General features: G+C 40.8%; 1 protein-coding gene across 2 annotated transcripts in view; it reads left to right on the forward strand.

Annotated features, from left to right (window-relative positions):
• Positions 1 to 14,884, forward strand: part of BMPR1A (bone morphogenetic protein receptor type 1A) — a 140,725-nt gene that overhangs the window by 120,427 nt on the left and 5,414 nt on the right. For both annotated transcript variants that reach the window (XM_077895268.1, XM_077895269.1), the window contains 4 exons: positions 7,193 to 7,337; positions 10,577 to 10,769; positions 12,268 to 12,565; positions 14,633 to 14,808. In XM_077895268.1, the coding sequence (XP_077751394.1) occupies positions 7,193 to 7,337; positions 10,577 to 10,769; positions 12,268 to 12,565; positions 14,633 to 14,808 (812 nt within the window). The remainder of the gene's footprint in view (positions 1 to 7,192; positions 7,338 to 10,576; positions 10,770 to 12,267; positions 12,566 to 14,632; positions 14,809 to 14,884) is intronic.

Raw genomic sequence — 14,884 nt, forward strand, 5'->3', positions numbered from 1 at the left:
AAAAAAGTGAAACAGAAAAAAAAAGTGAAATAGAGACATGGAAGATACAAAAAAAGACCCAAATCAAACTCCAGGCAATGAAATCTGTATTATCTGAGATGAAATGTAAACTGGATGAGATTAATGGCAGTTCGATACTGTAGAGGAGAATAGGAGGAGTAGTGAAGACATTGCAATAGACACTAAATAAACTAAGCCATTGAAAATAAATGAGTTGAGTACCAGTGAGCTGTGGGATTTCAAGCCTGGGATGTGTGTGTGTGTGTGTGTGTGTGTGTGTGTGTTGAATAGTATAGGGTTTGGGGACCCCAACGCCTGTGCAGTCAAAAATCTGTGTAGAACTGACTTCCTAAAAACTTATCTATGAATAGCCTACCATTGATTGGAAGCCTTGTCAATAATATAAACACTTGATTAATACATATTTTTTATGTGGTGTGTACTGTACGCTGTATTCTTACAATAGACTAAGCTCTTAGAGAAAAGAAAATATATTAAGAAAATCATGAGGAAAAGAAAATACATTTATGGTATTATGCTGTATTAAAAAAATCTGCATATAAATAGACCTGTGCGGTTCAAACCCATGTTGTTTAAGGGTCAGCCCTTATATATAATTGGAGTTCCCAAAGGAAAGGAGAGAAAGCAAAATATTTTTTTAAATAATGACCAAATTTTTTTCCTGATTTAATTGAACTGTAAACCCATAGAACCAAAGTACAAGAAACACAAACAAAATGACACCAAGGTCCATCATTATCAGATTGCTCAAAACCAGTGATAAAGAAAAATATCTTAAATGTGGCCAAGAGAAGAAAGGCAGATTAAGTATAGAAGAAGAGAGGTAAAGATGATAGCCGACTTTTCAGGAAAAACCATGCTTAGAGCAGAGCAGCATGTTAAAGTATTCAAGGAAGGGAGCTTCTGGGGGGCTCAGTTGGCTAAGGGACTGACTCTTGATTTGGCTCAGGTCATGATCTCGGGGTCCTGGGATCGAGCTTCCCGGCAGGCTCCGTGCTGGGGGCGGGGAGGGGGTAGGGTGGAGGGTGGTGATGGTGGTCATGATTCTCTCACCCTCTGCCCCTCCCCCCAACTCGCTCTCTCAGATAAATAATTTTTTTTTAATTATTTAAATAAAATACTCCGGGGGGGGGGGGGTCCTTGGGTGGCTCAGCAGTTTAGCGTCTGCCTTCAGCCCAGGGTGTGATCCTGGAGTCCTGGAATAGAGTCCTACATCGGGCTTCCTGCATGGAGCCTGCTTCTCCCACTGCCTCTCTCTCTCTCTCTCTCTCTCTCTCTCTCTCTCTCTCTGTCTCTATGAATAAATAAATAAAATATTTTTAAAAATTAAAAATAAAAAAAATAAATTACTCCAGGAAAGAAAGTCATGAACCTAGAATTCTCTATGCAGAGCAAATAATTTTCAAAAATGAAGAACTAAAGACTTTCACACATACAGAAGCTTGAAAGACCTCATCGGCAGCAGATCTGCACCACAAAGTATGTTTAAGGACACTCTTCAGGTAGAGAGAAAATTATGCCAGGTGGAAGCACGAAGTCACACAAAAGTGTGAAGAGCACTGGCAGCGGAGGTCAAGGTATTAACCCTGACACAAGCTAACAGTGAGGAAGGATTAACAAAAAGGACCGGGGTGGGCAGCCCGGGTGGCTCAGCGGTTTGATGCCTGCCTTCGGCCCTTGGCATGATCCTGGAGACCCGGGATTGAGTCCCACATCGGGCTCCCTGCATGGAGCCTGCTTCTCCCTCTGCCTGTGTCTCTGCCTCTCTCTCTCTCTCTCTCTGTATGTGTCTCTCATGAATAAATAAACACAATCTGTTTAAAAAAAAACACACACACAGATACTGCCAACTGTTCATTTCATTTTAAACTAAAATTACAGAGAACCACATGACTGCCAATTTATTTAGCTTTTGAATTTTATGTACTAGTTTTATTGACTTAAAGACTCAGTTGATCAGCTTTACAAAATTAGCAATTTGGGCTATTTTAGAACTTGACTTTAAAGTTCTACAGCAGCTACTATCCACAGCAACCCTAAAAGGGTAAGATGAATGTTAAAGAGGGATATATCTTTCAACTTGGTAGGGTTAGTCTCTTTTATGTATCTCATTAATATTTTGTTTTACTTTTATTCTGTTGACTGTTTTCTTCTAGTCTGGATAAATTTGCAAATTTATTCTTTTTGAATCTGATTTATATTCATGATAACATGGCCCTCAACATCAGTACCTTCTCCAAAACCTCTCTGTCCTCCCTTCACTCTAGATTAGTGTTCAGTTCTGTACCTTTTTCCCGGTTCCCGGTACTTTCCTCTGACATGGAATTTCTAAACTCTTTCGTAAGTGATTTCTTTGGCATTTAAAAAAATCGTTAGATCGCATGATCTACGCACCCCCCCTCCCAAGCATTTACCACTTTTATCTTAGTTAATTTACATTTGTAGTCATTTGTTGACTTACTTATAATCATTTGCCTAAAAGTCTGTCTCTCCCATTGAACAGGAATCTCAATGGTAGCAGAGATTACTTGTCCATTAATATTGATGATGGCCAGCTGATAAATTACCACTGTTCTCTTGAATTAATTAGGATAAACATTGTGAATTGGTGCGTCCCTCAGGCTTGGCGTACAGATACTCATTAAATTTTGTTGTTGTTTACCAACCTCCCCTTGGCCCAGAATATCTGCTTGCGAAACAGAATCACAGATTGATTTACCAGACATAAACCTTACTTCTGGATTTTTTTAATTGGTCCATCATCCCACTGTTAGGGGACTCCCAGTGCCACAGTAGTTAAATATAAGAAATAGATGATTTTAAAATTAAAGCAATAGTAGCAAAAACTGTTGCCAAATAATGATTCATTTGATAACAAAGATAAACGTTTATTGTACATCTTTTAAAAAGATCTGCCAGTTAGCTTTAAAGAGATTGAAAACAGGGACTCCCGGTGGCTCAGTGGTTGAGCGCCTGCAGCCCGGGTGGCTCAGCGGTTTGATGCCTGCCTTCGGCCCTTGGCATGATCCCGGAGACCCGGGATTGAGTCCCATGTCAGGCTCCCTGCATGGAGCCTGCTTCTCCCTCTGCCTGTGTCTCTGCCTCTCTCTCTGTGTGTCTCATGAATAAATAAATAAAATCTTTTAAAAAAGAGATTGAAAATAAAAAAAATGTATTTTATATTCATATTTGTTTTTGCCATTTTCATCACTATCCATTTTTCCCAAGTTTTCATTCTTTATATTCCTTCTGCCTGAGAACTTCCTTTAACTCAATTTCTCGGAGTACAGGCTTACCGGCTATTTTCTCAGCTTTAGTTTGTTTGAAAACCTTTGCCTTCATTTTCCAAAGGTATTTTCACTAGATATGGAATTCTGGGTTGACTTTTTTTCTTTAGAAATGTCACTTCAGGGATCCCTGGGTGGCGCAGCGGTTTAGCGCCTGCCTTTGGCCCAGGGCGCAATCCTGGAGACCTGGGATCGAATCCCATGTCAGGCTCCCGGTGCATGGAGCCTGCTTCTCTCTCTGCCTATGTCTCTGCCTCTCTCTCTCTCTGTGTGTGACTATCATAAATAAATAAAAATTAAAAAAAAAAAAAGAAATGTCACTTCATTGTCTTTTGATTTGCACAACTTCTTTCATCGGTGAATTTTTCCCTAGTAGGGGCAAGGGAAGTGTTTCCTACACATGACCCAGAGGCACAGAGATCTGCTTCTGCTTTTTAACTCAGAAGTAATGGATCTTTGCCCATGGCCTGGAGGGTGAGAGGGTTTGTAGGAAAGAAAAAGATCATGACATACAGTGAGATCCACGTGTGGATAGAGTTTGCATAGTCAGAATAATGCAGACTCTAAATATTGATCTAAACAAATACCTTGTTAAGAGGATGTGAAGACAGAGTATTTCTGTTTGGGGAAGGGGCAGGGATATTAAATGATGAGTTAAAATTGCTATCTTCCATGATGTGAAGGCAATAGTTAAAGCTTAAGATTGAAAACCTGAAAATGTCAACCTAAGCACGTTATTTAGAAATAATGAGGTTATCAGCTAGGGCGCCTTGCTGGCTCAGTGAGAAGAACACACGACTCTTGATCTCTGGGTTGTGAGTTCGAGCCCCACTTTGGGCATAGAGATTACTTAAAAAATAAAATCTTCAAAGGAACAAGGAAACTTGTTTAACAGTGTTAAATCAGATTACAGGGGTTGAAAGTGTTCAGTTCTAAGAAATGCAAAATAGATAAGGAGGAGAGGTGGGACCTGCTGTTTTGTTACTAAGCCACGAGGAACATTATACTTTTTGAAAAAAGAATATAGAGCTTGGATAAAATTAAAAACAAAGTTCTAAAAGTGTTATAACACAAGAGTGTGGGTGAGAGTATGGGGAAGATGGGCTGTCCTACAATGGTGGAGGGTTTGTGAGTGGTATAACCTTTAAGGAGATCAGTAGAGCATTACATCAAAATTCCAAATTCAATTCTAACTTCTAGCAATTTGTATACAGATATTCCAGAAACTGTTTTCATTTCAGCCTTGTATGAAATAAGACTAGAAACAATGTAAACGTTACTGGTGAAGGAATAGTTAACGGCCATACAATGGAATACTGTTCAGCCATGAAAGGAAAAAGGAGGCTTTTTATGGACTATTGTGGAATAACCACCCAGATGTATTGCTAAGTGAAAAAGCAAGATGCAGGACAGTGTGTATGGTTTACTACTATTTCTGGAAGGGGGGAAAGAAAAAAGCAGAGGAGGTGAATAACAATGTATATATTTTAATCTAAATAGACATAAATGCTTTCCTGAAGGTTACTAGAGAGAGTTCCAGTTCTCCTTGTTGGTGTAGGGATGGGGCAGGAGGAAATGTTTCACTGCACATTCTTTTGTGCCTTTTGAATTTTAAACCATTTGAGTCAATTACCCATATAAAGTTTTAAAAGTAAAATTCAAAAATAGATAAATATATTGGGCTGTCCACAGAGAAAACAAATCTGACTTGATGTTTTCTATAATTTCCATCCTTTACTCTAAATGCTAAATGGATTAAAGGGCTAAACAAGAGAATCAAAATTTTAACACCTTTAAAATGTGCTAATGACATTAGGGTTGAGAGGACAGTCTTGAAGCACAAAAGTGTATGTCAAAAAGGGAGGACATTGATGTTTAATTTGACAACATTAAAATTAAAAACTGATGTAAAACACTATAAGTGGAACAACAGGATACTGACGGATGGAGGGAAAACTCTTAACAGCATAATTATCAAAGGTTTAGCATCCAGATTATATAAGGAAATCCTAATGAATCAATGAGGAAAAAAGATAAAACATCCTTGTTGAATAGCATGAACAGGCACGTCACAGAATAGGCAAAAAATACAAGGGGCAGTTTATGGAAAAAAAATGAACTATAGGAAAAAATATGAACTTCCTCAGAAGTCAGGGGAAAATGAGTCTATTTCATGCCCATCGGGTTGATAACAGCCTAAAAATGTGCCAGTTCCAAGTTTGCACTAGAATACGGAGAAAGGCACATTGTAATATTATTATAATATTTTATGATGTATTACAAAGTATAATAATATATAAATGTTTTATAGTGTAATATTATTACTACTATTATTATTATACTTTATAAATTTACTCCACTTTGGAGAGAAATTTAGTGATATCACTAAAATTGAAAGTGTTTGTACCTTCAGGAAATTCTTACACTTCTGCACAAGAGGCTGGCACACAAATATTTTTTGCATTACTATTTGTACTAACAGACTTTTGGAATTATCAAATAGCTCATTTGGTAAATTCCTAACAAGAACCCTAGGTATCATTTAAATCATTTCCTTGACAGAAAGTAGTGACTGAGACCGTGGCTCCCAGACCCAGGCCTTTGGGTTTGGAGCCCAGCGTCACTACTTGGTGGTGTCTAACTTGGGACAAATGATGGACCTCTGGGCATGGTTTCCTCATCTGTAGAATAGGAGCAATAGTATTCACCTCTTAGGAGTTGTATAAAGATGCGGTGAGTCATAGAACAATGTCTGACCCACTCTGCATCCATAAATATGAACTATTGTTTGTAAACATGTATGGGCCTAGGTAAATACATAAAGCATATGGAAGTTTTTTTCAAGCAAGATGTCAAGTAATAACACAACTTACGTTATTTGTGTCCACTTGTATCCAGAGAAACAGTGTTGTTTATGAACGGTAGAAGGATGAACAAATAGGAAGGATATAACCACCTTTCAGGATAGTGTTTGTTTCTGAGGAGTAAAGGAAGGAAATGGAATTATCAGGGAAATGACAGGAGCTTCAGATATTTCTAACGTTTATTTATTTAAACATGTCTTTAAGTTTAAGTGGCCTACATGTGGGTGGCAGTTAAATATCTACCTTGTATGTTTGAAATATTTCATAATTTAAAATTATAAAAACTTCAAAACTGTCAGAGTGAGTTCAGAGAACTTGTTTGATTTCTTTTGCATGAAATTCTTTTCCCTTTTTAAAAAGGGAACTATATTCATTGTTAATTTTGATACAACAATTCAAAATGCAAATTCCAATGGAAATGAGTACTCCAACATCTCTGGAAATAGCTGTTATTTATAACTTGTTATATATCTCCTCTGATTTTTTTTTAAGATTTTATTTATTTATTCATGAGAGACCCACAGAGAGAGAGAGAAAGAGAGAGAGGCAGAGACACAGGCAGAGGGAGAAGCAGGCTCCATGCAGGGAGCCTGACATGGGACTCGATCCTGGGTCTCTAGGATCACACCCTGGGCCGAAGGTAGCTCTAAACCACTGAGCCACCCAGGGATCCCCTCCTCTGATCATTTTAGGCGTATGTAGATATATATATATATAATTTTTTTTAATTTATTAGAATCACACTCTACATGCTGTTTTTTAATCTGTTTTTTTTTTTTTTTTCACTCACCAATGCACCGTGGACATCTCTCCATTTTAACATGTACATAGAACTCTACCTCATAAACTCTATTTTTGGACATTATTTTAACAGAGGAGCTATTATCCTATAAGACTAATTTGGATGTGATCCTGTCTGAAGGAAAGATGATAGTATCAACAACCTCAAGATTTTCCTTATCCTAGAATTTTATAGTTTTTGGAATGTTAATGTAGGCTATTTTCTTCTTTTTTTAAAAGACATTATTGTAAGAGCATCTCAAGCAGACGTCGTTACAATCGTGATTTGGAACAAGATGAAGCATTTATTCCAGTTGGAGAATCATTAAAAGACCTCATTGACCAGTCACAGAGCTCTGGTAGTGGATCCGGACTACCTTTATTGGTAAGATAAAATGCCATACAAACATGAATGGTTTATTGGTGCAGAATGTGTCCTTAGATGATGGTAGATAGCGTAACCGTTACAGATTAGGGAACATTACTAGATACATTTTTTTCCTTCTTATTTAGAAAGATGGCTGCAGTCATGAAAGGAGAAATCAGTTAAAAATAAGAAATATGAAACAAAAGAAATAGAATAGGCAGTAGGAAGAAGAGCCACAGGCAAAGTTAGGAAAGAAAATGTGATCATGAAGTGCTGTGTCAGTGCTAGAGTTAGCTCCCAAGTTTTGCTTTTAACAGCCAACCTGAAGAGGAATCTGGTATAACTTCCTTGCAGCTAAGGTTACACTCATTGGTTGGGAGAAGTATGACTATTTCAACTTAATATATACTAGATATCCAGACATATTTTTAGTTGTTTGGTTGCACTGATTTAAAGTAAATCCATTGGGATCCCTGGGTGGCTCAGGGGTTAAGCGGTTGCCTTTGGCCCAGGGCATGATCCTGAGGTCCCGGGATCAAGTCCTGAATCAGGCTCCCTGCATGGAGCCTGCTTCTCCCTCTGCCTGTGTCTCTGCCTCTATCTCTCTCTCTGTGTCTCTCATGAATAAATAAATAAAACCTTTAAAAAAAAGTAAATCCATTGATCTCTAATTTTTAAACTTCTTGAATTAAATAATTTTGTAATTGGAAAGGTAAAACTGTCTTCATGTGCAGACAACATGATTACACGGAAAAATTTCAAGGGTGATACCATAAAGCTACAACAACCAATAAGTGCGTTTGTAAGGGTTGCAGAATATAAGGTCACTGCACAGAAATCATTGAATTTAGGTACACTGGCAATGAGCAGTTAGGAATTAGAAAAGCAGTATCATTAAAATAGCTTCAGAAAAACATTAAATATTTAAGAATAAGCTTAACAAAAAAATTTTTTTAAGATTTTATTTATTCCTAAGTTGATACCTAGTTTCTTATATTTCCATTCAATCCAAAATCAGAGCAAACTTTTGTAGAAATTGATAAACGGATATGACATTTATATGGAGATTCACAGGACCTAGAAGAGCCAAGCAATTTTGAGAAAGAACAAAGAGGGTTCACTTCCTGATTTCTGGACCTAGTATAAGGCTACAATAATCAACGTAGTGTGGTCTTTTTTTTTTTTTTTTTTTAAGATTTCATTATTTATTCTGGAGAGACACAGAGAGAGGCAGAAACACAGGCAGAGGGAGAAGCAGGCTCCATGCGGGGAAACCGAGGAGGGACTCGATCCCAGGACCCCAGGATGATGCCCTGAGCTGAAGGCAGACGCTCAACCACTGAGCCGAGCCCCCCAGGTGCCCATATATAATGTGATCTTTAAGGTTAAGGATAGATATGTGTATCAGTGGAAGAGAATAAAGAGTATAGAAATGGACACAAATATCACTTGATTTGGGTGCCCGAGTAATTCAGTGGGGAGAAGACAGTCTGTTCCACAAATGGTGCAAGGAAGATTGAGCATCCATTTCCCAAAACGTGTATCTTGACCCTTATCTCCAAATAAGAAATTACCTTGAAATGATCGATAGACCTGAATGTAAAACTTAAAGTCTAAAAATCTTTATAAGAAAATGTTTTAGATAATCATTGTCACCTTGGTTAAGCAAAAGTTTCTTAGGACACAAAAGACAGAAATCATTTTTTAAAATGATAAATTAGACTTTCTCAAAATTTAAAGCTTTTCTTATTCAGAAGACACTTAAGCAAGGGAAAAAAATAAGTCAGCCTGGCAACACAGATCTGAAAGAGTGAGTTGGATAATATATAAAGAACATTTACAATTCAGTAATAAGACACCCAATTTTTAAAAAAAGACGAAAGATTCGAACAGGTACTTCCCAAAAGAAGAGAAAGGAATGGCAAATAAGCACGTGAAAAGGCAGGGTCGTGCAAATTAAGCATGAAAGCAAGATACTACACATCCGCTAAGACCGAGAATATTAAGTGCTGGGAAGAATCTGGATGAACTAGAAATCTCATACATACGTAGCTGATTGAAGCGAAAACGTTTCAGGCACTTTGGGAAGCAGGGTGACAGTTGACAGAAAAGTGAAACCTGTGCTTTCCTACCATGAAGCAGTTGTTCCACGACGTATTTACCACAGAAGGGTGTGCAGACGTGCCCACGTAGAGGCTCAAATGGGAGCATGCACAGCAGCTCTACTCATAAGACGTAAATCGTCGTCAACCCAAAAGGCCACCCATGGGTAGATGGGAAACAGACCATGGTTGGGTCATACGGTGGAACGTGAGTGCTCGGTAAACAGATGCTGATCCAGGCAGCAGCCATACAGGTGGCTTTCAGAGTGTGTCCTGCTGAGTGGAAGATGCTGGACACAAGACTGCATACTGCACATTTTCATTTATGTGATATTCTAGAAAAGAGAAAACTGGGGGAAGAAAACAGATCAGTGATGCCAGGGCCTGGGGGCAGGCAGGGAGGGGAACTGACTTTAAGGAGGCAAGAGGGAACACAGTTCTCCAAGAGTGGATTTTATTGCGTGTGGCTCGTACCTCAATAATCCTGACTTTCTTTAAAAATTACAAAAGGATTCTGAAACAAATGATACATAAAGCCAGTCAGTTTGGGTATGCACAAAATCTAGTCCACTTTAACTGTGTTTCCAACCTGAACCTTGGGATTCTTTGTAATTTGGAATGGCCACGAGTGCTTCTGAGAATGACAGGTGGCGATAACAACCGTGCATCTTCGGTTCAATAAAAATGAATGAGAGCACTTCTATCTCAGGTGTCCCCCTAAACAATGCCTGTGTTCTGGAGTAGGAAGTAGAATCCAAGCAATACATGTAGAAAAATCATAAAATCATAATTGTAAGAGCAGCAGCGGAGAGGTGTGCGTGCGCCCTGAAGGGGTTGCAGAGAAACAGGCCTCCGCGGGGACTGCACGTGCAGAGAAGCTGGGACGGGGACGACGTGCACCACTGAGCTGACTCCAGGTGGCCAAGAGGGCTGCCGTGGGTCACGATAGCAAAAGAGGCTGGAGAGGCGGGGGGCCGGCGCGCGATGGCGCAGTGACTGCAGAGAAGATGTCACTGTCACCTGGTTTTGCTGCAGGACGATGCGGCCGCGGCCGCAGAACAGGGAGGGCAGGTGCGGAGCGCCGTGGGCGCCGGACAGGCCCCTGCATCCCTCGGCCACCGCTTTTCCACAAACCTTTCGCTTTCTTCCATGCAGGTTCAGCGAACTATCGCCAAGCAGATTCAGATGGTTCGGCAAGTGGGGAAAGGCCGGTACGGAGAAGTGTGGATGGGTAAATGGCGTGGGGAGAAGGTGGCGGTCAAGGTGTTCTTCACCACGGAGGAGGCCAGCTGGTTTCGGGAGACGGAAATCTACCAGACTGTGCTGATGCGCCACGAGAACATTCTTGGTGGGTACACGCGCGCCGGCGGCCACAGCCCGCGGTGGGGCTGGAGGAGACCCGAGGGAGGAGCAGCTCAATACGGCCCCGAGCGCCCAGACCCCGTTCCTGCCCATCCGCCTAGGACAACAAAAGGCAGTTTCAACTCGGAAGCAGGGCTACCTTGTTAGGCTTCCTCGTACAATCACAGCCCAGGCTTTTTAAAGGAGACTTTGGGGTATGACGTTGATCGCATGTGCCCTTCGCCTCTCCCTGCCTCCACTAACAAAACAGAAAATGAACTCGGGTTTGCTCTGATCAGTCGGGTGGGCGCCTGCCCTCCAGCTCTCCTGGCCTCTCAGCTACCATTTCCCTGCCCTTTAATTTAGAGACTGCATCGCACGTTGCCGCAAGTGCTCCAGACACGTGACTCTCAGCCTCCTACGGGCTGTCACAACAGAGCACTGCGAACTGGGTGGCTTGAAACAACAGAAATTTATTTTCCCAGAGTTGTGGAAGCCTGAAGTGTAAAACGAGGGTGTCAGGGATCCCTGGGTGGCGCAGCGGTTTGGCGCTTGCCTTTGGCCCAGGGCGTGATCCTGGAGACCCGGGATCGAATCCCACGTTGGGCTCCCGGTGCATGGAGCCTGCTTCTCCCTCTGCCTTGTCTCTGCCTCTCTCTCTCTCTCTGTGACTATCATAAATAAATAAAAAAATTAAAAAAAAAAAAAAAAAAAAAACGAGGGTGTCAGCAGGACCAAGGCTCTAGGAGAGGCCCCCTCCTTACCTCTTCCCAGCTTCTGGTGATTTCCAGCACTTTCTGACATTACTTGGCTTGGAGACAGGTCCACACTCCCCTCTTCTTGTAGGGATACCGGTCGTTGAATCGGGGCCCACCTCCCCTGAACTCGGTTGTGTCTGCAAAAACCCTCTTCCATATCAGGTCACATACAGGTTCCAAGCAGCCACGAATTGCTGGGGGTGGGGGTGCCCGCCATTCAGCCCAGCACCCCCAGACCTGACGGGAAAGAGGCCACAGCACGGGCCTGCTGATAAGGAGCCAGTTGGGGAGGCACCTGCGCTAAGGCTTGGTGGGCAAATGGGAGCTAGCTCAGGTAGCAGCACACTCTTGGTTGAACGTTTTACTTTATTATTTTAACGTGTCCACCTTTCAACTTGAAACTGAGACCTTTTCCACATTTCTTCTTAAAGTTCTTCATGCTTAGAGAATCCTGTCGATGGATCATATTTCCTCAGGTTATTTTCTGACCTGTGATCTTCCCCTTAGTTACGCGATGGTCCTTCTCATGCTGATCGTTAAGATCATTTTAAATATACTGCGGAAGTGTGGAGCTGTCTTTGTAAATGGCAGGGAAGATGGTACACACTCGAGAGATTTTGTTAGGAAAATTAACTTTTTTTATTATCTATACACAATACCTGAGTTATTCTCAGTATCCTGAATGAGCAGACGTTCTCCTTCCTACCATCTCTGATAACTAACCCTTTAAACTCGTTAATTGAACAGGTTTCATAGCAGCAGACATTAAAGGGACAGGCTCCTGGACTCAGCTCTATTTGATTACTGATTACCATGAAAACGGATCTCTCTATGATTTCCTGAAATGCGCTACGCTGGACACCAGAGCCCTGCTCAAGTTGGCTTATTCAGCTGCCTGTGGTCTGTGCCATCTCCACACAGAAATTTATGGCACCCAAGGAAAGCCTGCAATTGCTCATCGAGACCTAAAAAGCAAAAACATCCTCATTAAGAGAAATGGAAGTTGCTGTATTGCTGACCTGGGTCTTGCTGTTAAATTCAATAGGTAAGCGGTTCCCTGCCTGCTGTCTTGGCGGCATTGTACTCTCCGCAGGTACTTGCCTCTTTGGATTCAGGACAGCGCAACCCCAAACACGTATTTGGGCTTAACTGGTGATATCAATAGTTGGGTTTTTTTGTCTTGGTGCTTTGTTTTTCTGTTTTAGGTTTTTGTTTTTTTTTTTTTAATAAAAATTACATCCTATTCCACATAATTCTTGATTTCCTGCTTTTTATTGTCTTAGACATCATTCTGTTGTAATTTACGTAGGTCTACTTCATTCTCTTTAACAAGATTGATGCAGTTTTCCGTCATTATGTGGATAGACTATAATTTATTTCATCTGTGACCCAACTAAGTCCCTACTTTATTATTTCATTATTTTAAAAAATGCTTTAATTGTATTTTACCCATTATGTAATATCCTTGGCTACTTGTGTAAGTATTTGTTCGTGGTGGATTCCTAGAGAAGGGACTGAACAGAGTGTGTGCGTGTTAAAGTATAGCATAATTGCGAGCTACCCCTTTGGGAAGCGTGCGTCAGTAAACACTCCCAGAAACAGGGTCACAGGCATGCCACTTCTCAATCACCGCTTGAAATTGTCAATATTTTTTTTTTTTAAATTTTTATTTATTTGTGATAGTCACAGAGAGAGAGAGAGAATGAGGCAGAGACACAGGTAGAGGGAGAAGCAGGCTCCATGCACCGGGAGCCCGACGTGGGATTCGATCCCGGGTCTCCAGGATCGCGCCCTGGGCCAAAGGCAGGCGCCAAACCGCTGCGCCACCCAGGGATCCCAATTGTCAATATTTTTTAAACAGAATTATCAAATTTTTAGGAAACCATTGAAACGTTTAATATTGTTACAACTCTAAGATACAGCAGCCAATTTACATTTCAGAATTCATTTCAGGTTATAAAATAAAAGTACAGGTCTATAATAAAGCAAATATTAACATTTAAATCATCTTCCCTAGTTGTTACAGTGCTCTGACCCTGTCGTTCTGTATCTTTGTAGTGTTCGTTGGCTCAAATACTCATCAGGAACTCTTTAAGAAAATCTAAAATATGGGCAGCCCGGGTGGCTCAGCACTGCCTTCAGCCCAGGGCGTGATCCTGGAGACCTGGGATTGGGATTGGGATCGAGTCCCACATCGGGCTCCCCGCAGGGAGCCTGCTTCTCCCTCTGCCTGTGTCTCTGCCTCTGTCTCTGTGTCTCTCATGAGCAAAGAAATAAAATCTAAAAAAAAAAAAAAAAGAAAAAGAAAAAGAAAATCTAAACTACATTATATCAATCTCGGCTTCAGAGTAGTTTCCAGAACCCACCAGAATTGGGGGCCTAAGCAACAAAGCTTTCATGTCTTCTAACTCTAAAATTTAGTTCAAATATTGAAAAACCAGTAAACCTCATTTGTTACTGATTGCCGGTATGATTATGTAAACATTACTTACAACAGAATTAAGTTGGTTGGACCTAAAAAGAAAATGTAATCCTATGTCACAGAGGCTGAGTTTATCACGTGAGAACAGAAAAAGCTAATGATTCCTCTCAATTTATTTTCACATTCGCTTGTTCCAGGACATAATTACCTACTGCTTTTTTGTATATTCAGTACCGTCCTTTTTCTTAGGCACAAACTTGTTTGGTGGCAAAACTTGAACTGATGTGAGGTATTTATTGTCTTTATCCAGGATAATATGAATATTCATACTTAGATTTTCACTGGGGACAGTAATGATTCTGAATGGTGCCCCGGGCCCTCTTAACCCCGGGGTGTTGTATAACGTGTAACATACAGTTACAGGATCTGTTACTTTTCTAAACTCTAGAAAATGCTAAATTTTAAAATCTTATCTGGTCCCAAGGACTCCTGTTAAGGGAATGTGAAGATAGTAGATTGGTTGATAAGTAAATACGTAGATTTTTTTTAATTTCATTTTTTTAATATATTTATGTGGAGTGTGTGTGTGTGCACATGCAGAGGAAGAGGCTGACTTACAAAACGCGACAAAAATGTAAGATGAGCGATTTTGTTCCTGGCCCTCAACCTGAACACTGTCTTCTGTTTCAGCGACACAAATGAAGTTGACGTGCCCCTGAATACCCGGGTGGGTACCAAACGCTATATGGCTCCAGAAGTGCTGGATGAGAGCTTGAATAAAAACCATTTCCAGCCCTACATAATGGCCGACATCTACAGCTTTGGCCTGATCATTTGGGAAATGGCTCGTCGTTGTATCACAGGAGGTAAGACCTCAGGTGTGGGCTTCTGGTTATGTTAGTAGTAACAGCTCCATTCGTGTAGTTTAGGTGTCATATATGT

This window comes from Canis aureus, chromosome 4 (assembly GCF_053574225.1).
Source record: "Canis aureus isolate CA01 chromosome 4, VMU_Caureus_v.1.0, whole genome shotgun sequence".
Lineage (NCBI taxonomy): Eukaryota > Metazoa > Chordata > Mammalia > Carnivora > Canidae > Canis > Canis aureus.